The sequence below is a fragment of the Scylla paramamosain genome, chromosome 27 (genome assembly GCF_035594125.1).
Source record: "Scylla paramamosain isolate STU-SP2022 chromosome 27, ASM3559412v1, whole genome shotgun sequence".
In the NCBI taxonomy this organism is placed as follows: Eukaryota; Metazoa; Arthropoda; class Malacostraca; order Decapoda; family Portunidae; genus Scylla; species Scylla paramamosain.
Window position 1 is genome coordinate 15788026 of NC_087177.1, and position 27847 is coordinate 15815872.

The 27847-nt window shown below is 38.3% G+C and overlaps 2 protein-coding genes across 8 annotated transcripts in view; both read left to right on the plus strand.

Annotated features, from left to right (window-relative positions):
* Positions 1–10803, plus strand: part of LOC135114284 (protein Wnt-7b-like) — an 89751-nt gene extending 78948 nt beyond the window's left edge. The window contains exons 4-8 of the mRNA XM_064030168.1: positions 1792–1960; positions 8032–8131; positions 9088–9243; positions 9405–9576; positions 9992–10803. Of these exons, the coding sequence (XP_063886238.1) occupies positions 1792–1960; positions 8032–8131; positions 9088–9243; positions 9405–9576; positions 9992–10143 (749 nt within the window). The 3' untranslated portion in view covers positions 10144–10803. The remainder of the gene's footprint in view (positions 1–1791; positions 1961–8031; positions 8132–9087; positions 9244–9404; positions 9577–9991) is intronic.
* A 3242-nt stretch (positions 10804–14045) lies between these two features.
* Positions 14046–27847, plus strand: part of LOC135114287 (uncharacterized) — a 53141-nt gene continuing 39339 nt past the window's right edge. The window contains exons 1-5 of one of the 7 annotated variants that reach the window (XR_010275476.1): positions 14052–14383; positions 22530–22703; positions 23117–23272; positions 24180–24312; positions 24697–27239. Coding sequence is in view for 1 of the 7 variants with exons in the window: in XM_064030173.1 (XP_063886243.1) it covers positions 26653–26757; positions 27043–27239 (302 nt within the window). In the remaining 6 variants the exon portion in view is untranslated. Of the gene's footprint in view, positions 14384–22488; positions 22704–23116; positions 23273–24179; positions 24313–24696; positions 27240–27847 lie in introns of those variants that run through there. The other 6 variants (XR_010275478.1, XR_010275479.1, XR_010275477.1 and 3 more) reach the window with 6 other exon arrangements.

Consider the following 27847-nt stretch of genomic DNA (forward strand, 5'->3'; position numbering starts at 1 on the left):
TTGAAATGAAGTTACACAGAGAAGGATAGAAGCTGTATGAGGTTAGTTTAGAAATCAAAGCTTTGTGCCAGACTCTATCAAAAGCTTTTGATATGTCTAAGGTAACAGAGAAAGTCTCACCAAAATCCCTAAAAGAGGATGACTAAGACTCAGTAAGGAAAGCCAGATCACTAGTAGAGCGGCCTCGACGGAACCCATACTAGCGATCAGATAGAAGGTAGTGAAACGATAGATGTTTAAGAATCTTCCTGTTGAAGATAGATTAAAAAACTTTAGATAGGCAAGAAATTGAAGCAATAGGACGGTAGTTTGAGGGATTAGAGCGGTCATCCTTTTTAGGATCAGGCTGAATGTAAGCAAATTTCCAGCAATGTTGGAAGAGTTTGACTAGGCAAGGTGCAAGCACGGAGGCACAGTTTCGGAGAATAATGGGAGGGACCCCCATCAGGTCCATAAGCCCTTCGAAGGTTAAGGCTAGCGAGTGTCTTAAGAGGATCCTATTTTATTAGTTTAGGCAGCTTTAAAATACTATGCAAGATACTTCCTTGATTTACTTTATTTGTCTGTTACGATACATTCAGGATTCAATAACGTAGTGGTTGTAGCTTTGGGTGAGGCGAACACCGCTGTGGCCGCGACTCCTAGTGTCCAGCATTCACCAGCCGCGCCCAGCTGGTGCAGGGCTGGTGTGGAGTCATTATGGGTCCCTGTCTAGCGAAAGTAAAATTTATTGCTAATAAATGTCAATAATCTACATGCCGCAGAAGATTCAGTAGTTTCAGCTTCAAAGGTGTCTGTCAGCCGCTAGTGCCCCAGGCTGCCTCCCTCCTGCTCCCTGACCACCGAGTTAATGGCCAGCCCCTGCTCTACTAGCATGTACAATTACGTATCTAAATCACCTGCTATGGAAGCAACAGTAAGGCCAGGGTTTCTATATATGTTTGTCCGGTTTACTGGCATTGTAATCACTATTCAACTAATAACTTCAGTAAGACTTGTAGCTAGTGTGCTTTGCTGGATTTTTGCTGTTCTTAGACGAAAGGCAGGTTGGACACAATATCAAGGTTTTGCCTCCAAATGTGGGTCATTTTGGACATATCGTTTCCTGAGAGAAAGTCGTAAACTAGGTGCCACGCATATTTTGGGTGCTCGGACTGCCGCTGCCGCCCCTCAGGACATGACCATCGAGGGACCCGCCCCATGATTATGACGTAAAAGGCAAACACACGCAGACGGGCCCCGTCGGATGTGGCATTGCCGGGTTATCTCCTCACCGCTGCCGCGCTGCTTCTCGGCTCACCCTACACGCACATCGCCAGGAAAATGTTCACTAATGTCAAACTTTTGTTTTTGTTTATTTTATTTTATTTTATTTTATTTTATTTTATTTTTTTATTTTTTTATTTACTTATTTTATTTATTTATTTATTTATTTATTTTTTTTTTTGGGGGGGGTGATTCGCAATGAAGTGTGTCTGTAAACGTGAGACTTAGGGGCTTGACAGCAGTGTTGGTTTGCAGGGAAGGTTATCTGACTGGCTGACTGTCTGAGTGGCTGATAGGCTGGAATGGCTCCTTCCATCTTAACTGTTTTCATCTTGGCAGATGATCAGAGTTCTCATAAAGTAGATATCTGGAAAAAGAATACTGAAATTTATACAAAAATTCTGGGATGAAGATAGTTCATAATAATGTACAGACGCCATTTCCTGGGAAAGTGTGTTCCAGCTCTACTCTTCCACCACCTTATCCCCTCCACACTTGCCACCACTGCACCTCACGTTTCCCCAGGGAGCCGCGAGGCTGCTTACACGTACGCGGTTACCACGGCCGGGGTGACCCACAGCGTGACGGCCTCCTGCGCCCGAGGCAATATCTCCGCTTGTGGGTGTGACGACCGGAAGAGAGGACGGTACAGCTCCTCGGGGTGGAAGTGGGGCGGTTGCAGCGCAGACATTAGGTAAGTTTGTTTGTTGTTCACACGCTTGACTTACACTAACAAACCAAGGCAGATACATTAATGGGCTGGTGACATTAATTTGTTATCCTTCCATAAGTTCATGTGCCACAAGAAAATTGTAGTTTGTTTTTTATCTGAAGTTTTTTTTTTTTTTCATTTATTCATTTATTTGTTTATACATTGCTTTTTTGTTTATATATATATATATATATATATATATATATATATATATATATATATATATATATATATATATATATATATATATATATATATATATATATATATATATATATATATATATATATATATATATATATATATATATATATATATATATATATATATATATATATATATATATATATATATATATATATATATATATATATATATATATATATATATATATATATATATATATATATATATATATATATATATATATATATATATATATATATATATATATATATATATATATATATATATATATATATATATATATATATATATATATATATATATATATATATATATATATATATATATATATATATATATATATATATATATATATATATATGATTTATTTATCTATTTGTTATTATTGTTATTTGTTATTATTATTATTATTATTATCATTATTACTATTATTATTAATGTTATTATTATTATTGTTATTATTATTACTGTTATTTATTATTATTATTATTATTATTATTATTATTATTATTATTATTATTATTATTATTATTATTATCATTATCATTATTATTATTATTATTATTTTTATTATTATTTTAATTTATTTCATTTTATTTTTCAGTTATTTATTTATTTTCTATGATAAGCTGGGTAGCTAGGGATTTGAATGCTTTATGATAAGAACAGCATTCTAGTGTTGCCTACCTCAGTACTAATAATGATGGTCGTTTTCTGGAGGAATTCGAAATCATCTGCATGTAGTGGCGCCAACGGGCTTTTTTGTGAGATCAAACAAGCAAAAAAGTAATAGCCATTTTCTCGATTTATGAAGGAAGGGTCGCACCTCCAGATCGTTGCTAACTGCCCACCCTGTGCCGCCCCGCCCTGGAGGCACGCAACACGACCCACCTCTCACCAGGTAGTTGCGGTGCTGGTAAATTTGTTGCTTCATGAGGAGATATTAACACCATCGTGGATGTGTCCTCGACTGATACAGATTTATTAGTTTAGTCTTTACATTAAAAATTTAACATTATTGTTTACACGTCGATACAGAGTTAGACCGTAAGAAGCCAAACTATCATTCTGTTGTTGACAGGAAAGACACAATGAAAACGTAAGATTATCACCGTTTTATTTGTTCTTCATCATCAACGTCCAAACATACGAATGTGTTTCAAACAATACGGCGGAGACATCGCCGCCCCACTAGTAGCTACGGCGTCTGCACTGTTGTCTGTCCACTGAGTGATAACTTAGAACTAAGATTTTCAGTCAATTAGAGTGGAATAACACACACAAGTGTCTGGTTACTTACCTCTGGACATATGAAGCCACTCGGTTTACTTGTACTACATACCAGTTTGCCATAAGTTCATCCTAATTTATTCAGGACTAGTATGCGAGATATCGTTTGTTCCCAGTTTTGATTAAAAGACTGAACCAGATGACTGCAAGGAAACAAGAATCCTAGACTTTATGCGTTAAGGAAGACAAGAATAGTAATTTGGTCATTGCTTCTTGACACGCCTCTCACCCATAATTCCTGTTGCTGGAGCCTTATTAGTAAGAACAGCATTACTTTTTGAAGAAGAGGAAGAGAAGAAAAGGTGACTTGGTCCTTCTGCTCCAGATTCCTGACATAATATCTCGTCCACGTCGCATGAAAATCACTAAATAGACAATTCAGTGGTAGTAATCTATTTATTGGTTTGACAGAAATTGCTTCTTGCAGTTATAGGCATCTTGCCACTTGGGGTTGTATACATAAAAGCTTTTGATTCTTAAAAGATTCCTAGTGCAAAATTTACAAGCGAATAAAGAAATATAGAATTGATAATATGTGAATTTCGGACTGCAATAGGCACTTAGATACTAAAGTGCTTGACCTAACTGAACTACGCTAGCTACGTCAGCAACTAGAAATGCTGATAACTTGCTGGAAGGGCTGCTAAGTACAGTTGATCACAAACATCTGTAGATGGTAAGAGTTGTGGTAGGCGAGCCACTCATTGGAAGAGCCGAGATAATATAAACAAGGAAACGCTTAAGGAAGATAATTATAGGAAACAGTGAAGGGAGAATACCAACATCATCATGCAGTGTTCCCTCTTCTAGAGCATCAATTTTCGTTATTTCCTTTCCTACTTTAAAACAACATACAGCTCAGTTATAAGTCTAGTTATGTTCAGTTCGTCAGATTATATCCCCGTTCAGCATGGCAGCTCCTTCGCCTCGTCTCTCCGGGGTATCACGTCAAAACCTCTCTAATGATACAATAGTAGCAGAAACGACAGTAACAGCAACACTACCACCCCCACAAACAACAACAAGAATAGCAGCAACAGTAGCAGCAGCAACAGCAGCAGCAGCAGCAACAGCAACAGCAACAGCAGCAGCACCTTGCCTAGTTAAATTTAACTCAGTCTATCAACATTTACCTTTCATTCCTGCTAGAAGTTTGCTTACATTGCATTCAGCCTGTCCCTAAAAAGGGTGACCGTTCTAATCTCTCAAACTACCGTCCTATTGCTTTAATTTCCTGCCTATCTGAAGTTTGTGAATCTATCCTTAACAGGAAGACTCTTAAACATCTATCACTTCACAACCTTCTATCTAATCGCCAGTATGGGTTCCGTCGAGGCCGCTCTACTAGTGATCTGCCTTTCCTTACTGAGTCTTAGTCATCCTCTTTTAGGGATTTTGGTGAGACTTTCTCTGTTGCCTTAGACATATCAAAATCTTTTGATAGAGTCTGTCACAAAGCTTTGATTTCCAAACTACTCTCCTACGGCTTCTATCCTCTCTGTAACTTCATCTCAATTTCCTCTGACTATTCTACTGCTGTTGCGTTAGACGGTCACTGTTCTTCTCCTCAGCCTATTAACAATGGTGTTCCTTAGGGTTCTGTCCTGTCACCCACTCTCTTCATATTATTTATGAATGATCTTCTAAACCAAACTTCTTATCCTATCCACTCCTACGCTGATGATACCACCTTGCAATTTTCCGCGTCATTTCGTAGGCGTCCAACCCTTCAGGAAGTAAACATTTCACGCAGGGAAGCCACAGAACGCTTGACGTCGGATCTCTTAGTATTGTTCAATGCCTCAAAACTCAATTCCTCCATCTATCAACTTCCAGACAACTATCCCCTCTTCCTCAATGACACCTAACTGTCCCCCTCTTCTACACTGAAGATCCTCAGTCTGTCCCTTACTTATAATCTAAACTGGAAACTTCACATCTCATCTCTAGCTAAAACAACTTCTATGAAGTTGGGTGTTCTCAGTCATCTCTGCCAGTTTTTCTCACCCCCCTAGCTGCTAACTAACTTATCTAACTACTTATCCGTCTATGTATGGAGTTACGCTTCACATGTAAGGGGGTTCCATTCTTACCGCTCTTTTAGACAGGGTGGAATCAAAAGCTTTTAGTCTTATTAACTCCTCTCTTCTAACTGACTGTTTTCAACCTCTTTTTCATCGCCGAAATGTTACATCTCTTGTTGTTTTCTACCGCTATTTTCATACCAACTGCTCTTCTGATCTTGCTAACTGCATGCCTCCCCTCCTCTTGTGGCCTCGCTGCACAAGACTTTCTTCTTTTTTTCACCACTTATTCTGTCCATCTCTAATGCAAAAGTTAATCATTATTCTCAATCATTCATCCCTTTCTCTGGTAAACTCTGGAACTCCCTGCCTGCCTTTGTATTTCCACCTTCCTGTGACTTGAACTCTTCCAAGAGGGAGGTTTCAAGACACTTATTCTGTAATTTTGTACTATCGCTTTCGATTCTATTCGGGAACCGGCACCGCAGTGTGGCTTTTTTTTTTTTTTCGCCGGAGTTTTGTTCCCCTTGGCCGGTGCCTCTCCTGTATAAAAAAAAAAAAGCAGCAGCAGCAGCAGCAGCAGCAGCAGCAGCAATAGCAACAACAACAACAACAACAACAACAACAACAACAACAACAACAACAACAACAACAACATTAGTAGCAGTAGAAGCAGAAACAAAACGTTATCTCCTACCAAAAACAATAATAACAATTTTACAATATTATATTACAGAGGACGATTTATCTCTCTCTCTCTCTCTCTCTCTCTCTCTCTCTCTCTCTCTCTCTCTCTCTCTCTCTCTCTCTCTCTCTCTCTCTCTCTCTCTCTCTCATTCTGATGTTGTGAACACAGAGTTTTAACTCGTGTCTCCGTGGCGTAGTGTTCACCTCGTCCTCATGTTTGCTGTGCTGTGTTGTGTTGTGTTTTTAAAAATGGAAATCAAACAGAATGTGGATCTTGGTATTAATATTATTGTGTAGAATATATATAACGAGACTCACAAGCTTGAAGTCAATATTTAGTTTTTGTCAGCAATTTGAAGTTAGTATATGAATTTTGATTTAACCCGCGAGTTCCAGGGCTGAGAGTGAGCTAGACGTTTCGTTATTTTTTTTTTTTAGTTACAAAGATATAAACTCATAGAATCTATTATATTTCACTCAGAATTGTTTTAGATATCTCAGTACTGTAACTGAACTCGTGCGATCTCTTAAACTCTCACAAAGATTAAGGTAATTCACAATAACTCAAGTTTACAGGAACGCAGAGAAGCCAGTGTAGTAAGGATAATATCTGGTGGCAGTCCTCAAAAGATAAATTAAGCACATGACTACTATCATAGTATTCCTTCGAAGTAATCCCTGCGTTAGGATTTAAACTCTTTACTATTTTAGATTTGCTTTGGTCATGTGATATTATCAAGGTACAGGCAACAACAAACATAAATATCATGACATTAATAATGTTAGCTGAAAAAAATATACTCTCAGTAAGACATGAACGAATCATTTAGAATTTAGATAGAGCAAATTCTACTATTTTCTTCAGCTATTTTCATTAACCTCAAACACTCGCTGATTACCACATGGTGTCCTCACAATATTCTCCACAAACTTTCTATATCTAGAGGACTGTTAAATATGGAATGCATAAACACGGCGATGGGTGTAGATAGACAGATATAGTGATACATTTAAGAATAAAAGAGAAACTGTAAGAAGCCAAAAGGCCTTCATGTGGCAGTTCCTGTCTAAACCATACCGCTTACATCCACCTAGCATCGCTATACATACAGTAAATGTGTCTAATCTTTTAAAGTTTCCTGTTGACTTGGCATTGACAACCTGGAGAACCAATTTCCTTTTTTTTTTTTTATCTGACTTTATCAAGTTTAAACCTGCTATTTCCAGTCCTATTCCATTTACTAATCATAAGAAGTTTTATACCACCCTCTTATTTCTATCATCAAATTCCCTCCTAATCTCGCAAAGAGTGTATACTTCGCATCATTTGTTTCTTTTCAGTAGCTTTCCTCTGTAATGGTACTTGATAGACTGTTCTTTTTGTAACATGAGAAACTGTACTGCATAGCATAGGATAGATGAGGTCTGTCCATTGAGATAGGTAGGTGATAAAATGGATTGACAATTTACTATAGTGGCTACAAACAATTGGCATATATATATATATATATATATATATATATATATATATATATATATATATATATATATATATATATATATATATATATATATATATATATATATATATATATATATATCACACACACACATACAGCAAATCTTGTTCCTTAAGACTGATGCTGAAAAGATATTAGATATTCCGATAAGGGTGTGGTCACTATTTATTAATCTACGAGTACTAACTAACCAATTAACTAACTATCCGACTACTTAAATAATCAACGAACTAACTCAAGTAATGAAGATCTTACACAAAACAGACTAAAATTATAAAAGGACAGACTACTAACCTGTCTCTCTCTTCTTCCATCTTGGCTGCAGATTTGGAGTAAGGTTCGCGCGCAAGTTTTTGGATGCCCGCGAGGTGGAAGGGGACGGCCGCGCCCTCATGAACCTCCACAACAACAGGGCGGGACGCAGGGTTAGTGTCCGAGTTGCTGCCTCCACACAGGGGCGGCGACTTAATATATAATTAACAGAAGCTGACTTTTTCTTAACTGTTTTGAAAATTAATGCTGCTTGTACTGTTACTGCTTGGTGCTTGTCCATCTTGGTGTTGTTATTGCTACTGTTCCTGTTGTTACTGTTTTGACATCTGTTACTTTTGGTGCCATCAGTACCTGCTTGGCACCTAATGTCATTCCTTCCTGATTAGTAAACTATCAGTCGGGAATCAAGCATACCTTTACTTCGTTGGATATGAATTTTTATCAAGTGCATTTTGATATTTAACAATTATTCGACTTAATGGTCACAAATGGCATAAGCACGTATTAATTCACCAAGTCCCATTCATCACTAGATTATGGAAAATAGATTCTTTAGTGTGAAATGCAACGATTGCTGGAATCCCTTACCAGATCCAAGTCCAAATAGGGTGTGTGTGTGTGTGTGTGTGTGTGTGTGTGTGTGTGTGTGTGTGTGTGTGTGTGTGTGTGTGTGTGTGTGTGTGTTAGGCTTTTTGTCAGCCAAGGAGAGCCCAAGGTGTCACTAGCCAGCCAGCCAGTAAAGCAGCCAGGCTCCACGTGACGTCTTGCTGATGCTCGGATAGGAAGGATACCGATCATGAGGCTTTCACGAGTTCATTGTTCTTTTTAAATTATGAGTTGTCGCGTTGCATTCTTCATTGCTTCAGTTCCCCCAACAACAGTCTGTGGCGTAATTATACTTTTTTTTAAGGTATCAAGTTCGCTGCAAGCCATGAATTACTCACATTTTCCCTACTGTTATTTTGTTCTAAAGATTTCTAAAGAACCATCAAATGTTAGCTGAGGTGCTCTGCTTCTTATGGCAAAGTATCAGTGATATTAAGAGATATTAAGAAAGTACATATGTGTGTATCAGAGTGAATGATTAACAAGCACTACTTCTTCTCAGGCGGTGCGTGGCGCGATGAGGACCGAGTGTAAGTGCCATGGGGTGTCTGGCTCCTGCACCGTGAAAACCTGTTGGAAGACGCTGCCGCCCTTCACTCTCATTGGAAAACACCTTTTCCACAAGTATAAGAAGGCCAAGTCTGTCACTGTGCATAAGGTGCGCGCCTCGATCGCTTCTTTCACTCATATCTGTTGTATGATCATGTACTGCTGGAAAACCATCATACGAAAACATTATTCGTACTGGTGCCATGAATACAAGGCAGTATTCTTACTGATCCTGTGGTAACCTTTTTTTTTATTATTATTGTTGCTCAGAGTCGCAGAAGATCATCGCTTCACCTGCGGCTAATGCGGGCTAAGAGGAGAGGACGGAGGCCTCGCAAGTCTCATTTGGTCTATTTAGAAAAGAGTCCCAATTACTGCCAAATGAACCCCGCAGTGGGCTCGCTTGGCACAGCTGGCCGCAGTTGCAACAGAACTTCGCCAGGTACGGCGCTCCGGCTTATGGAGTCAATTTATCGTATAAGGAGGACTTTTTATTAATAGTTTTATACGTAAATTATCTGTTACACAATTAGGTTTTGGGAGCTGCATTTACTTTAAACATCTATTTAAAGGCAATTCTTCCAAGTGTACTGCCACTTTCGTAACTGGCTTATGAAGTCAATTTATTGTATAATGAGAACGCTTTATTAATTATTTTATACGTAAATGATCTGATGTGTTGGTTATACAATTAAGTTTTGGGAACTTCTGTTAAACATCCTCATAAAAGCACTTCTTCTTTCACGTTTACTGTCGCTTTCATAATGGTGTTACATAGTAACTGGAAATATTAACTATTTCTAGCTGTCTCTAGCTTCAATAAACCTCCTTCCCCTCACTGCTGCCTTTGCTTTCAGGGGCGGGCGGATGTAACTTACTATGCTGTGGCCGCGGCTACAATACTCACCAGTACACACGTACGTGGCACTGTAACTGCAAGTTTTACTGGTGCTGTTACGTACAGTGTAACACCTGCATGGAGGACGCCGAGGAACACACGTGCAAGTGAACTCCGCGATGCCATGGTGGTGATGTTGTGGGTTTGTTGTGTCACTGTAAGGAAAATTTTCGTCCTTCACAGAATGGCACAAAGGACACACTTTTGTTCACCTAAGGCCAAGTTCGGAAATGATTTTTGTAAAAGCTTTAAAAGTGACGTCGTGGGAGCACCCAACTGTTGGGAAGCATTGCTTGCAACGCCTAGCTGGAGGTGTGGGTCGGTGGATGAGCGTCCACGAGATGGTTGCTTTCGGACGTCCCTTCTCCAGTTTAGCAACTCCACCGACACCTCACAACAGTGAAGTCTTCGTTCCTCCGTGCGCCGGTCACTAGTTCGTGCACAGTCAGAGAACAGTATCAAGTTCCAGTGTCAGTTGGAATCAGGAAATGAAGTGTGAACTCATGGCCTACGATCTTCACTTGGGGTCAACTCACTGTTCTGCCCTTGAGGCAGCAGTTGGCTGAACGCCACTGACACTTTCACAGTGTCTAAACAATTTGAGGATATTCATAATGTGTTTCTGGCTTGGAATGTATTGAGTGCTGTGAGAATATTTGCATATCATTCCTTGAGTTATTTACTACGAGGCTTTGTGAACAATGGAGTCTCAACAGCCGCAAAGAGAAGAGCTTTCAAATATATTTTTTACAATATATGTGAAATTACATATATACATTTTTTTTTCTTTTCCTGTGCCAAATCCTTTATTGCGGTAAGATGAGTTGCGTGCTATCAAAGAATACAGGGAAAAATAGGCGTCGTAACTCAATTAAACACACATCTATCATGCCATGAAAAAAAATATAAATAAATAAATAGTAAATTATATAAAATAAAAAATTTCAACAACCATTATAGCAGGTTGACTTAATCAAATTGCTGTCAGTCTCTTGGAAATCATTATTTTATATAGGCATCCATGGTCAAGTAATCTTTCAAGTATACAAATACGTAATGATTTTTTAGCTGATATTTTATTAATTCATGGACTTTATGTATCTTTCGATTTACTCAATCCGTTTACATGAAAAAGAGTGGCTCAATAGTTTTATCTATTACTTATTTATCTATCTATCTATCTATTATTATTATTATTATTATTATTATTATTATTATTATTAGTAGTAGTAGTAGTAGTAGTAGTAGTAGTAGTGGTAGTAGCAGTAGTAGTAGTAGTAGTAGTAGTAGTAGTAGTAGTAGTAGTAGTCGTTACAGTAGAAGTAATAGTGGTAGTTTGTTTCCTTATTCATATTCACTTATCATTACCATTATTTTCTTTTGGTTTTCTGTTGTCTCTCCCCGAAAATTAAGGAAACAGGTGAAGGATAATCATCCTAGAGAAGGCAATGACTTAAGCTCCCGAGTTTTCTCTGTTGGTGAAAGAACAGGACGTACACAGCTGTGTGCTCCGTTGTCTGCCACTGCCAGTGAAGGAGATGAAGCAGTGAATTAAGGTGCTGCTTGGCCTATGTCTTTGTAAGGTCGACTGTGGGAATTTTTTCCAGATAAAAGCTATGGTCTGACCATTTTGAATAAAGCGTTTAGGCGTTGCGGCGCTACCAAACCTTGTAATGGGCAATTATCAGATTAGAGTCTATTATGTCTCTGATAACCTTGCTCCCCATGCACCATCTCTCTCTCTCTTTCTCTCTCTCTCTCTCTCTCTCTCTCTCTCTGCTTATACAATCTACATTTCATGCAAATTTAATTATATCGGAGATCTATACTTGCCTATGAATCATTAAAATTTGTGAAGAAATCCGTTTATTTGTCAGTCAAGCTGCCATCCTCTCTCTCTCTCTCTCTCTCTCTCTCTCTCTCTCTCTCTCTCTCTCTCTCTCTCTCTCTCTCTCTCTCTCTCTCTCTCTCCATTGTGAATTTCGTTTAAATGTGATAGGTTTTTCCTTTTGGATATGATATTTCTCTGTTATATTTTATTCCTTAGTTATGACTTTTTTCCACACCACCATCAAGGTAAAGTCAAGGTATGTTGATGGCTTTCACTGTTTGGGCAACAGCTCTTGAGGGGTTAAGTAATGACTCCCGATTATCCTTTTTTTTTCCCAAAAAATTTATTTATTGAATAAGTAAGTTCTTTTCCTCAGCTGTGGTGACGAGAGCAAGCGGGTGAAGTAGCTTCCATCCTGGCTGGCGGCGAGAGAGGAAGTGACCATGGATTAACACGGTCACTCTGACCGTGTGACCTCACTCAGTCACCCATGGAGACATGACAACGCCTGGAGTAAACGTTGCCAAGAATTGTGGTGTTTGCAAAAAAAAAAAAAAAAAAAAAAAAAACAATGCAAGTATCATTAAAAACCTATATTACACCAATGCCTTTTTTTTTTTTTTAGAGCATCACAGTGTATATATACTACAACACCATTTAATTCTGTGGTAGGAAGTACCTGACATGAGGTGTTTCTTAGTATCAGAGTGACAGTGACGCAGGCCAGGGAATCCCCAGAAAGGACAACGCCTAAAAGCGTAATTCAAAATGGTCAGACCATAGAGGTGTTTTCTTCATTTCTTCCCAAGCGCCTCGGAAACAGGAATTTTCCAAAGCATTCCTTTTGCGCAGGTCTCCTGGGAGTTTCGGAAACTTACAACTACCCTGGGCCATAAGCTTTCTAAGGGCTTGCAAGAATTGTGGGCGGGCAGCGGAGCGGAGCGAAAGACACAGCCACTCGCTGACACCGATGCAAACATGTCAACTGAAAACAAGCCGATGTGCGTTTGTTTTCAATTAAATTTCGAACATAAAGAATTATCTGCATAAAAGTCAGCCATGAATGAAAACCATTATTAAAACTGTGTAACGTGAATTGTTTCAAATTAAGTGAATAGTAACATTTGCTTACAATGAGCGTGAAACAGTCAAGCCTTCCAGCGGCGTGCAGCATTTTGGCAGGACAGGTAAAGGTGTCTGAATGGCCTTCCTGTCTTGGGTGACGAGTTCCAACACACCTTTGTGTTCTGGTACAATACCATAATGCAGTGTGAAATCACGACTGATACAACCAATTCACGCTAAAATACTCAGCAAAGTGGCTTTTATTTGCACAAGTGATGAAGTAAGACAGGTCTGAAGAAGCGATACACAGAACACAACGTTTCCTTAACATGGTGGAATCTTAACGGCAGGGCAAGGGATCGCTCTTGCTCCTGTGAATGACCTATATAACCTGAACAGCTGGTAGACGTACTACCTACATCACAGTTTTCCCTTGCTCCATAATCGCCAATAACAGACCATATTTCGTTATATTATAATAATTGCAGTCTGTCTAGACAAATAATAAACAGGGATACTTAAGAGATGGAACGCACACAAAGCGCGGAAATAGCGTGAAAATACCCGCAAAGAGACGCTTTGACATTTCATTTCATAACTGCGTATGTACAGTACCATGCAACAAGTTTTACTAGTCTTATTTGGCCAACATCAAGCATCATTTTGACCCGGAATGTCTTAACCAGGCTAAGGCATATTGCTATATGGCTGTTCTTTAAATGTGACAACCATTAAACGAGAATAACAATGTTGTGTCTGCCTGTCTCTTTCTTTCGATCAGGAAGAAAAATAATAAATAATAATAATAAAGAATCGATCCTATACGATTACTTTTATTCAATTGACAATATCACAAGGCCTGGAAGACCAGCTATTCACTTCTAGATAGTATAAAATTCAAGGAGTGTGTGGTTAAGGCTGCTGCGGTCACTGCGGAACACATCGCCTATGAACTCTAAAGACACCTTTTCCTTGGGTAGCACGCCAGGCAACTCCGCTGTTCTTCAGTGGTCGAGTAGGCGGAGTTCCGAGGAGCTAAAAGTTTAAGCCCTTATGAGAAATGAAGAAGATGCCTTAGCACTGCGACCAGCGATTCTGGCGAAAATAATGATCCCTGTAATAATGTAATTTATCGCAAGTACATGTAGTGGGATTCTAATTTAGGCCAGTTTAATCAATAATTAAATAAAAGGGCGATATGATATTTTAAACACGACTATTATATTGGTATCATGATAATTATATGGGGATTCACCAATCAGAATGATCCACGCTGTGATGTCACGGCCGTGTTTACCAGCCCCCCAACGCCGCCATTGTGGTGCAGCTCTCTCACAATTAACAGCTGAGCGTGTGAATGTCACTCCCGGCAATTACACCGGCTATCCTAAAGGCTCTCCCAGCATTGATTCAGCTTGTCCATCACATGTTTTGTTAGCAAGTATCTTTCTTCAGGTGAGGCAATAATAAGCATATGGGGTAAGGTGTAAGTAGAAGTGTAGTGCAGAAGTAGTATTTTAATTTTTGTAACCATAATTTCTACGTTATGTGTCTGGTGCCCTGCGTAAGAGCTTCACGTTTATAAATTGTTGACAATAGTTATTGTTGACATTAATTTGTGGTCAGATTAGGGTTGCCGTATCTCGACCATTTAAGTTCCGGACGCCTCTACCATTCCTTACGCTCCCACACTCTCTCCCAAGTCATAGTTTGGGTCTTTGGTGTTATATGCATGCAGAAACTATGGTAATTTTTTGCACTTGCACCAGTCTCGCTATTCCAGACGAAACTTTTTTTTCTGGTAGTTTTCGGCCTGTTTTGAATTAATCTGCATTTTTTCCACAAAAAACAAATTATTACATTTTTTACCCCCTTGATCCCACATCAGAAACTAAAATTTTGTGATAAAAACAAAAGGCTGATTAATATAAAATACTGAAAAAAAAAAAAAAAAAAAAAAAAATATATATATATATATATATATATATATATATATATATATATATATATATATATATATATATATATATATATATATATATATATATATATATATATATATATAGTTTCAATCCCACAAATAAGTAACACAATGGTAACACTTTCTTGCAATGTTCCCCCAAAAGGATTGGCTGGCGCTTTCCCGTAACCCTGTGGCCGCCAGTCGGTTGTCATCCACCACAACCAGCTTAACAAAACTAATCTAACCAAACTAATCTAACCTAACCAAACAAACAACCCAACTAAACTAACTTAACTAATCAAACCTAACCAAACTAGCCTAACGTAACCTAACTGGCAATGCTAAGAAATTAATATTAAGTCGTTACCATATTTATCTTCATAAAATTTGGTGATACACTGAAGATAATTAAGGTAAGTATTAATGTTATGAAACTGGTAGAATCTTACTTGCCTGATTCACTCGGTCATTAATGCTATCCCAAGATGCATCACTTGTCAAGATATTGGCTATATATCACAGTATGTATCTGACTTACCAAGCCACATTAGTCTGGTGTCCAGAGACCTCACTGGTTTACTCAGGTCTTAGTTCACTAAGGGGCAGGCAAAAATCACAGTTGTTTATTAACACTTCCTTCCCAACTGGGACTGCTGCATTCACAGCCACACTCAGTCACTCGTCTCAACATTTTTGATATGCAGCTTATGAACATGAATTAATTCATACACACACATACTCGTTAACTTCCCTAACTAATACTCTATGCTAACTCATACACTCACAATAATATTACCTTGCCTCATTCACAGAATAAACATGACAATTTGGTACACAGATGCTGCCAGTATCCCGCTAGGTCCATTGCTGCTGCTTTTACGAACTACGATCCAAACACATGCAGTCTGTATACTGCAATATCTGCCTTCCAGCCGTCTATGCAACGATAAGAAGAGTTGCATGGCCCTATGTCCTTTTTTTTTTTTTTTTTTTTTTTTTTGAGGAAAGGGGAGGGGACTTCTACCTCCTACAGTTTTGGGGACCTTGTGGGAAAGTAGGATTTTCAGGTTGGGAAAGCTAAAATAGACCCAAATACCGTCTTTTACCACCAAAAATAAATAGGGAGCTGCACTACTACTACTGCAGCTCAATTTCATATTTAACTGGGTTAGGATGCTAGCAGCAAGAACAAGATCAGGAACATGGTGGCCATCACAACAACAAGAACAGAAGCAGTAGTAGGCAGCTCCCTATTTACTTTTGGTGGTTTGGCTCTGTTTTAGCTTTCTCCACCCAAAAACTCCACTTTCCCACCAGGTCCCCAACATATTAGGGGCTAGGAGCCAAAAAATTAAGAAGTAGGGTTGCGCAACTCTTCTTGATATTTACCATAATTGTGGTGGTATCCACTGCAGACATCTCCCTTAAACTAATTAAGTTATTTTAAACTGAGCTGCTTTTCCTTCCTTTGGATGAAATGAAATGTTATGATAATCTAAATTAATTCTGGATGTTTTTAATTAGCTAGCAGCTGCATTCTCATATAAAAGAACCAATTGCAGTGACTAATTTCATGCTTCTGCAACATTTGTAACATGCACACATGAATGAACGCACCTCTACTGAGGAAGATCAGTGTCCACCTATCCATCATGTGTGTGGGTGTGTCACTTCCAAGTGTTGTCATGGAAGCGAGGGAGTTTGCTTTCCCCAAAACAGATAAATCTTTAAAAATTGCTGTCAGCATTATAAATAATTTGCTGTGGGTATATATGGAGTTCAAATTATTCAGAAGAGAAGCTCTATCTGATGAGAAGGGTAAGAAAAACTATGTTGAGACTGGTGCAAGAGTAAAGGAATAACAAAACAATATATATATATATATATATATATATATATATATATATATATATATATATATATATATATATATATATATATATATATATATATATATATATATATACAGCAATCCATCAACTGTTGTGGGTGTTATGTTCCAAACCCCTCCCATCGCCCCCTCTCTGGTAGGTGAAAATCTGTGAAGTAGAAACAGTACAGTGCTGTATATTTTTTCTTATTATTTTTATAATTTGTATATATTTATTTTATTATTTTTATTTATTTAAGGTTTTATAAACTCTCCCCATACTTTTATCAACATTTTTTACTCTCTTAAACACTCTTTAAACTCAAACTTACTTTAGACACATTCTTATGTATTGAAAAAAAAAATAAATGAATTCGGTACACTCATGTGTGAAGATGCTACAACTTGATTGATGATGATGATGGTGATGATGATGATGATGATGATGATGATGATGATGATGATGATGATGATTAGCTGTGCAGTACTGAACAGTGTAGGTGATGATGATGTATAGATTATAACTGACAACCTGACACATGCAGGTGATGCAAGGCAAGGGTTTGTTTTATGTCTAGGAAAACTGATCGTACCGCACATTGCATATCCATAATTTTACACCATCTTCATCCATCCATCCTTTTCATGAAAATGTATAAAAGCACCTGGTGGAAATTTTATTGTAGGTTTAGTTTTGTGCTTGAAGATGAAGAAGGTATTTTATTTGCTCATTGTACTGGTATATCATCATCTCTGTTGTCTGGTGGTCACTGACCTAAGCTTCAGCACAGATGGTTCGGTAGTTTGGGTGTTGTCTTATACCTCTGATATCAGCTAAAACCCATTAAATTCAAACCAAAATTTGCAGGTCGTCTTATCTGAAAGTTGTCTTATCTGCCAAAATATATGATGAGTTGAATCAAGGGTATAGGGCTTCATCTCTATGAGTTACAATAGTGTATTTTATTTATCAATTTATTAATTCTTAGGCTAGAAAATGCTTATTTTGCCACAGATATATTTTAAAACAGAAAATATAAATACCTATTGGCTGCAGAAACGTGTGATATATTGAGGAATCCGTGATATAAATTTATATATATTAGCCAGAAAATCTCGTCATGTAATGAGGGCATGATAGGTGAGGCTGTGATAGTTGAGGAATTACTGTGTAATATATATATATATATATATATATATATATATATATATATATATATATATATATATATATATATATATATATATATATATATATATATATATTTTTTTTTTTTTATGTAGGATGGATACTGGCCAAGGGCAACAAAAATCTAATAGAAAAAATGCCCACTGAAATGCCAGTCCCATAAAAGGGTCAAAGCAGTGGCCAAAAATTGGTGGATAAGTGTCTTGAAACCTCCCTCTTGAAGGAATTCAAGTCATAGGAAGGTGGAAATACAGAAGCAGGCAGGGAGTTCCAGAGTTTACCAGAGAAAGGGATGAATGATTGAGAATACTGGTTAACTCTTGCATTAGAGAGGTGGACAGAATAGGGCTGAGAGAAAGAGGAAAGTCTTGTGCAGCGAGGCCGCGGAAGGAGGAGAGGCATGCAGTTAGCAAGATCAGAAGAGCAGTTAGCATGAAAATAGCGGTAGAAGACGGCTAGATATGCAACATTGCGGCGGTGAGAGAGAGGCTGAAGACAGTCAGAGGAGAGGAATTGATGAGACAAAAAGCTTTTGATTCCACCCTGTCTAGAAGAGCAGTATGAGTGGAACCCCCCCAGACATGTGAAGCACACTCCATACATGGATGGATAAGGCCCTTGTACAGAGTTAGCAGCTGGGTGGGTGAGAAAAACTGGCGGAGACGTCTCAGAACACCTAACTTCATAGAAGCTTTTTTAGCTAGAGATGAGATGTGAAGTTTCCAGTTCAGATTATAGGTAAAGGATAGACTGAGGATGTTCAGTGTAGAAGAGTGGGACAGTTGAGTGTCATTGAAGAAGAGGGGATAGTTGTCTGGAAGGTTGTGTCGAGTTGATAGATGGAGGAATTGAGTTTTTGAGGCATTGAACAATACCAAGTTTACTCTGCCCCAATCTGAAATTTTAGAAAGATCAGAAGTCAGGCGTTCTGTGGCTTCCCTGCGTGATATGTTTACCTCCTGAAGAGTTGGACATCTATGAAAAGACGTGGAAAAGTGCAGGGTGGTATCATCAGCGTAGGAGTGGATAGGACAAGAAGTTTGGTTTAGAAGATCATTAATGAATAATAAGAAGAGAGTGGGTGACAGGACAGAACCCTGAGGAACACCACTGTTAATAGATTTAGGAGAAGAACAGTGACCGTCTACCACAGCAGCAATAGAACGGTCAGAAAGGAAACTTGAGATGAAGTTACAGAGAAAAGGATAGAAACCGTAGGAGGGTAGTTTGGAAATCAAAGCTTTGTGCCAGACTCTATCAAAGGCTTTTGATATGTCTAAGGCAACAGCAAAAGTTTCACCAAAACCTCTAAAAGAGGATGACCAAGACTCAGTAAGGAAAGCCAGAAGATCACCAGTAGAGCGGCCTTGACGGAACCCTTACTGGCGATCAGATAGAAGGTTGTGAAGTGATAGATGTTTAAGAATCTTCCTGTTGAGGATAGATTCAAAAACTTTAGATAAGCAGGAAATTAAAGCAATAGGACAGTAGTTTGAGGGATTAGAGCGGTCATCCTTTTTAGGAACAGGTTGAATGTAGGCAAACTTCCAGCAAGAAGGAAAGGTAGATATTGACAGACAGAGCTGAAAGAGTTTGACTAGGCAAGGTGCAAGCACAGAGGCACAGTTTTGGAGAACAATAGGAGGGACCCCATCAGGTCCATAAGCCTTCCGAGGGTTTAGGCCAGCAAGGGCATGGAAAACATCATTGCGAAGAATTTTAATATGTGGCATGAAGTAGTCAGAGGGTGGAGGAGAGGGAGGAACAAGCCCAGAATCGTCCAAGGTAGAGTTTTTAGCAAAGGTTTGATCAGCAAAGAGTTCAGCTTTAGAAATAGATGTGATAGCAGTGGTGCCATCTGGTTGAAGTAGAGGAGGGAAAGAAGAAGAAGCAAAGTTATTGGAGATATTTTGGCTAGATGCCAGAAATCACGAGGGGAGTTAGATCTTGAAAGGTTTTGACATTTTCTGTTAATGAAGGAGTTTTGGCTAGTTGGAGAACAGACTTGGCATGGTTCCGGGCAGAAATATAAAGTGCATGAGATTCTGGTGATGGAAGGCTTAAGTACCTTTTGTGGGCCACCTCTCTATCATGTATAGCATGAGAACAAGCTGTGTTAAACCAAGGTTTAGAATTAGAAGGTTTAGGACGAGAAAAAGAGTGAGGAATGTACGCCTCCATGCCAGACACTATCACCTCTGTTATGCGCTCAGCACACAAAGACGGGTCTCTGACACGGAAGCAGTAGTCATTCCAAGGAAAATCAGCAAAATACCTCCTCAGGTCCCCCCAACTAGCAGAGGCAAAACGCCAGAGGCACCTTCGCTTAGGGGGATCCTGAGGAGGGATTGGAGTGATAGGACAAGATAAGGATATGAGATTGTGATCAGAGGAGCCCAATGGAGAAGAAAGGGTGACAGCATAAGCAGAAGGATTAGAGGTCAGGAAAAGGTCAAGAATGTTGGGCATATCTCCAAGACGGTCAGGAATACGAGTAGGGTGTTGCACCAATTGCTCTAGGTCATGGAGGATAGCAAAGTTGTAGGCTAGTTCACCAGGATGGTCAGTGAAGGGAGAGGAAAGCCAAAGCTGGTGGTGAACATTGAAGTCTCCAAGAATGGAGATCTCTGCAAAAGGGAAGAGGGTCAGAATGTACTCCACTTTGGAAGTTAAGTAGTCAAAGAATTTCTTATAGTCAGAGGAGTTAGGAGAGAGGTATACAGCACAGATAAATTTAGTATGAGAGTGACTTTGTAGTCGTAGCCAGATGGTGGAAAACTCGGAAGATTCAAGAGTGTGGGCACGAGAGCAGGTTAAGTCATTGCGCACATAAACATAGCATCCAGCTTTGGATCGAAAATGAGGATAGAGAAAGTAGGAGGGAACAGAAAAGAGGCTACTGTCAGTTGCCTCAGACACCTGAGTTTCAGTGAGAAAAAGAAGATGAGGTTTAGAAGAGGAGAGGTGGTGTTCTACAAATTGAAAATTAGATCTTAGACCACGAATGTTGCAGAAGTTAATGAAGAAAAAGTTGAGGGGGGTGTCAAGACACTTAGGGTCGTCGACAGAAAGGCAGTCCGACCTGGGGACATTTATAGTCCCCTCCCCATATGGGGACTCCGAGGCTGGTGTAGGAGTCGCCATGATCATTTTAAAATTTTTGAGTGAAGGGTGTGTGTGTTATTAGGTGCTTGTAGTTTTGTGTGGAGGAAGAGAGTTGTCTTTAGAGGGCAGGCTGTGACTGTCCCCTTGTGTTGTGAGACACAAAGGGAAATGTTCAGTGAGGTCACAGCTGGGTTTAATGATAAGTTCACAGCACCCCCCTGAACAGTGCTTTAGACCTCACTGGGAGTAATTATATATATTTTGTTATGACTACAAATCCCTGTCCTTTCACAAAGCTGCTGCACTTGCATCTGGACTAGCTTCACTGAGCCACCTCAGTGAAGGAATGAGGAATGAGGAAGTGGGGAATCTCCTGCCCATGAAACTCATTCAAGAGCAAGTAGTGTTCTAGATACTGATGGAGAAATTTGGAACAAATTCCAGTATGCTCCACCCATTCTTTAACATCTCTCCACAGCCTCTCTATGTTTTGGGTGTGAACTGCCTTGTCTGTGGGATAAACAAAGTTCACACTGTGGTCAATAGATGAGTGACTGTAGCCCTCCTAGTCCAAAAGGTTGTATGCATTCCACTGATCACTGTATATAACACAGCCCTGGTGAATGTACTTTGTGATTTTGGCTACTAGTGTTTCTCATTTATGCTACTGCATCTCCTGATCTTTACCATTGAGAAGGGGAACAGTAAAGCATTGCTTGGATACTCATTCTATTCCTCCAAAAAGCCACATCTGGGAAAAAATGCTGCCAACATTGTGCTTCTGTTGGAGAAGTGTTTTGTTCACCTTAACCTCTATTCCTAGTCCACCAGTGGGATCTTGATTATGGAACCAGTACTGCATGACCACTGCAGAAGCTTCACCAGTTGACACTAGTTTTAGGCAAAATATTGGGGTTGTGAAACACAACCTTGTCCTCCCATCTCTTCTCCAACCACAAATTTATAAAATTTAGAACATGCCAAGGATGTAGATGACTCTTTTCTAAGAATGTCCCTGCAAAGTCTCTCATTTCAGATCTGCATTTTCTCCTCTTCTTAATCTTAGGCAAGAGATAACTGTGGTTACAGTGCCACAAATTCCTCTCTGCCCAGTCCTTGCAGAAAAGACAATGCATGCACCAAGAAACTATACTTCACTTCATGTGAAGAAAATGCTTATCAATGTCAGTGACTATTGAAATAATGGCATACATTATGAAACAGTGGCTTTCATGGGCAGAATCCTGTTGTGCTGCCAGGTCAAAGGCTGGGTGAAATTTCCTTCTGTTAAGAAAAAACAAAATGATGAAAGCTGTGGGGAAATAGGTGTAGGTGGAGTGGAGGATGGAAGGCTACAAGATTTCTTGTTGTCTGCTCCAGACATTTTATTGACTGGACTGAAAATGGTCTGTCTTCTTGACATGCTGACCCAGAATTGTTTGGTTACAATGACTGGGTCACAAAACTCTTACAGAAAAGATCATCAAATAACTGGCAGATAAATAGTGTTGAAATAGCAGGTGGTCGTGATCCTGGTATACCTGCTCATGATATCGTACATCAAGAACGAATGGCAGAAGTCATCATCATGAAAATGGAGATAAAGATGTCCTACATAACATTATGCAACAGTCATCTACTTTAAAAGGTAAGGAATTATCATAAATTAAGTGGAAGTAAGAATGCATTAAGGTAAGCAGGTTCTTTAATTCCATACTCCCATTGAGCATATAATTATATTAGTTATCTCACTAGATATTCTGTAATGATATTAATTCACCTAATGTGCCACTTGCTACTTTCAATAACTTTATATGATTTTGATATTATTCCTAATGGTGGAAAGCCAAAGTTTAGTTTGCTCTGAGGATACAGTAAAGAGCATGTAACTAAGGTATCTGCTTGCAGAATGTTACCTTAACATTATTTCATACTAATATAATTACTTTGGTACTTTATTATATCTGTTGATGGCCATGAAAGGAACCACACTGAGGTTCTTGATACATATGTAAGTGAACAGTGGAGAAACCGGCTATATAATTATGTAATGCATTTCAGCAACACCTGATGTATACTTAGATGATGATGATGCTGCAATACTTGATCTAAATCCAGATGATGATGATGTCCTATCTAAAGAACCAGCAGGTGAAGTCATCATCTGTGAAACTACAGATAAAGTTTGCTGTATGTAGCAGTAATTATTTCTCAAAGGTATTGTTAATGAAGTGAAAGATAACCTAACCTGACCTAATCTAACCTAAGCAAACCTGACCTAACCTAATGTAACCTGACCTAATTTAATGTAACCTAACCTGACCTAAATTGATCTAACATAACCAAATTTAATAAATGCATATTAGACTTAACTAGGTGGAGGGTAGGTTTTAAATTACTTAAAAATGATAAATGGCAGAGGTCACACACCACCCTCACACTAAGGTAGTTGCCAAACTGCTTACACCTTTACAGTTAATACAGATTCATATTAAAAATTTGTGGTTAATGATTGCAGATTGGCTATGCATAAACAAATGAAACCATGATAATTAAGTATACCATGTTTGTGCATTGGGACATAACACACATACATGACCACATGTCCTGCCATTCAATACTACCGACATGAACATGTCTGCAAGGCTGAACCCAGTGTTGTATCAACTACAAAGTGGGGTGGGTGTTGCACTTTTACATAATGGAACAAAACAAAAGTTAAAATGTTTTCACAACATACTTGTTTTTACCTCAAGACACACTGGAGAGGCGAAAAATAGTTAGATCCACACCTGGTCATGATCAACATATTAGCCAAAAGAATTTCTAGAAATCCTGTTTCTTTGAAACAATTTATATCTTACTTGTAAATGTAGAGGAGTGATTGTGCTATAGATTAGTATAAAGTGAATTGACATATGAACATATATGAGGAAGTAGAAAAAAATAAAGGAGACAAGGAGGGGACTAGGTTAAAATAAGATTAATAATAATAAAAAAAAAAATCTTCAAAATTTGCCAGAAATAATACATGGTAGGGTAGTTTATCAAGTTCAAAAGTCAGGATTATTGCATTATTTCAATTTTCATTGAATGCCTCCTTCAAAGTGTGCAATTCTTTCAGGAACACCTGAGTCACACCCAGGCCACACCTATCACTCATCTTCCTAGATTACTACAAACTTTGGTGAACACTAGATGATGGGACACAAATGAATCAGACTGTTGTTCATGCTGAATGCCAAACACATGAAATGGTTGGTTATTATTAATATATTTTCTTAATATAATCCATTCTGTATGATTCATTCTAAGAAAATGGAGTTATGGGATGGTATAGATGGGGTGATTTCACAATATCTGATATAAAGAGCTGCATAGGTGGACAAATAGAGTAAGAGATATGTTATAAATAGTTTTGACAGTGGGAAATTATGCATGATGGGCATAATATATTCTGGAGTTATTGATAGTAAACCCTTAAACAGTTATAGAAATGCCTTATGTGTCCACTCCTTAGTTCTTTACTCATCCCTTCAATGTCAACACTAGCTATTTACATCTGTCTTTCCATGATTTTCTCTGCCTTTACTGAAGCAATGATATCACTCTATCGCCATGTTTTACTTATTTTTTTCCAGTGTTTCAGTGACAGTGCAGCAACCAGAGACAAGATGTTTCATCAAACATTTAAGGAGAAAGTTCTGCTGAGTGACAAGTCTGTTAAGAGGTGTACAGCTTTGTCATCTAGAAAAATGCTATGTGGCATATCATTCAGATATTGATATTATTCAGAAAAAAAAAAAATGTGAAAATTAATTATTGGAAAGGTCCCAAAATAGTTCCAGGAAAGTCAAAACAGAGCTAACAAGGCAGATCAAAAAGAAGCTCTCAATTTGATGAATATTTGATAACTTTGATATATATTAGAGAAGCTTTAGAAATGGAGATCCTTGCTGATTTGTTTGGAGTTAGCCAAAGTCAAGTTAGCTGTATCATAACAACACAGCCTCACTCACACTGAGATTATTATATTAGGGTGGAGCCTCCAGCTTCTCACTTAGCATATTAGGGTGGAGCTTACAGCTTCACACTTTACCATTTAGCATTGTGATGGCTGTCTCCAGTGCTAAAAAGGGAAAAGAAATAATCAGTGTAGTATTAAATCATGAAATGATATCTCAGAAATTTCTGCATATAACAGTAGTGGCAGTTATGTACACAAAAGGTTACCCATCACTTATGTGAAATGTACAGAGCTTCCATCAATGTTAAAAACCCTCAAAGGTTTGGAAGAATTGTGTGACTTGTCTCAAGTACATGGCATATATGTAGGTGTTGGCTGCTGGTCAGAGACACAAACTTCATTTCTATGTATGAAGTTGGCCACAGCGTACATTAATGCCTCAACATGCTTGCAGCTTCCATCATCTCTGAAATCATATTACCATATATTACTATAAATATTATATGAAATTTGTCACAATCGCATACTTGACTTGAATATAATTCTTACTCACGTCTTGTACAGGGTGTTTAAAAAAAATGTGTACAAAATTAAATGGGTGATAGGGAACACCAAAATAAATGCTTTATACTTTGATGCTGCAGGGAAGACAGTTTCAATGTAATTTCCCTAAGTTTTTTACCTTACTTCTCCATGAATAATCTGTTTACATACAAACATAGTAATTTAATGCATGCAACAGTAAGAAGATTACAAATATCAGTACAATGAAAAAATGAGAGAACATTAAATTGAAGAGAAGATTAACAATTATTAATCAGTCAGCTGTTTACTGAACAAAGGTGACTTACGTCAGCACCAAGAAGTGAACCATTAGTAGGCAATGAAATACTGTATGGTGGGCTTAAAAGTAATTAATATATTACATTAATAACTTTGACATGCCAACATTGTAATTTAAAGGTGGTGCTCAGTAATTATTCAATAATTGCAGTGTTTGCAGACACAAGAAAACTGTAAATTGAAAAGAACATGCACAAAATACTCCAATCTGAGTAAGAGCTCCAAAACAATGCAACAAGATATTTCAGTTTTACAGAAACTGTTCAAAGATATGACCACTAATGTGTATGCATGCACAGCAGCGCCATAGCATTGCTTCACTTATAAGTTTAAAGTTTGCTGGCTCCTCTGCAATTCTCCCAGTGGTGTCAACAATTCTTACAACAAGGTCTTGTTCAAATTCAATGGGTGTTTCATACACAAGGTGGTGTTTCATACACTCTTCATGTGTCCCATAGGAATAAGTAAATTGATTTTCAAATCAGGGGATCTTGGTGGCAAGGCAACATCACCACCATGGCCAATCCATTGATCTGGAAACGTTGCATTTAAATATACCCGCACCTTGTTACCAAAAAGTGCTGGAGCTCCATTGTGTTGGAACCATATTCTGCAGATTACCAAAGGGAACATCTTCCAGCAGTTGAGGCAACATTTCCTCAAGAAAAATCTGATAAATGTTACCTTTGAGACATGGAGGCAGAACGTATGGACCAGTTAACTTATGAATGATAGCCACCAAAACATCAATGCTGAACTGCATCTGATGTCCATGTTCGTGTGAAGTATGTGGATTTGTTGCTGCCCAGACATGAGCATTGTGCATATTGAACACACCATCATGGGCAAAGGAGCCTTCATCAGAAAACAGCACACTCAAAAGGAAAATCAGGTTAGACCACTGTCTGTTGCAAGTACCACTGCAAATTCTACATGTATGGGATAATCCTGAGGAAGTAATGCATAAACTGTGTAGATGATATGGATGTAGCCATTCGTTATGTAACATCTGAACCATAGCATGAGATACTCTGAGAGTATGTCCAGTATATCGCATACTTGCATGTGGCAGATTTGTGAACATTTTTATTACATTTTCTTCCACTTTTGGTGTTTGCACACACCTAGGGTGACCATTGTCATGTGTATTGGCAATGAGTGTTCTCCTTTCATGCAGTTGCCTGTGGATCAAGGAAAATGTCTTATGGTTTGGCAAGAGTCTGTTTGTGAAATGCCTCTGGTACATCTTCACAGCATTTATGGCATTTCCTCCAGCAGCACCATACACAATGCACATGTCAACCAGTTCAGCAAATGTGAAGCCCTCCATGTTACATGTATGGAGTTAACCTCAAGACTAAGAGGAGAGTGTAGGTAGGTAAAAGGCAGCACATTGTTGATTCCTGAACAACTACTTCTTGGAGCTGAAATGAAACAGCTTTGTTTATTACACAATTCTGAATGATTCTTAATTATTGTTAACTTTGTTGACTACTAAACAACCACTTCTTGGTGCCAAAATGAAACTGCTTTGTTTACTAAACAATTCTGAATGAGTGTTAATCTTCATTTCAGTTTCAAATGTTCTTTTGTTTTTGCAGTGTAATGCCATTAAAAAAGTAATATTTGTACAGTTGTGTACATAAAATTACTATGTATGTAAACAAACTACTCACAGAGAAGTTAGTTGAAAATTTAGGGAAATTACCGTATTTGATGGCTCATAAGACGCACGGGCTCATAAGACGCACCCAGTTCTGGCATGTATTGAAATAGAAAAAAACAAAAATTAACAGATTTAGGCTATCGATATGAAGTCAAGGAATTCAAGCGACATTTGAAGACTCTCACGTGCATTTAGATCACTATTAGATACCAATACTCAGCATTTAAAAGTTTAATTTATGCTAGCAGCTTACTTGTTCTTTTTGGGGTTTTGTTGAGGCTGTGATGGCCGTGACATCACAGCCTGGCGTCCCAAA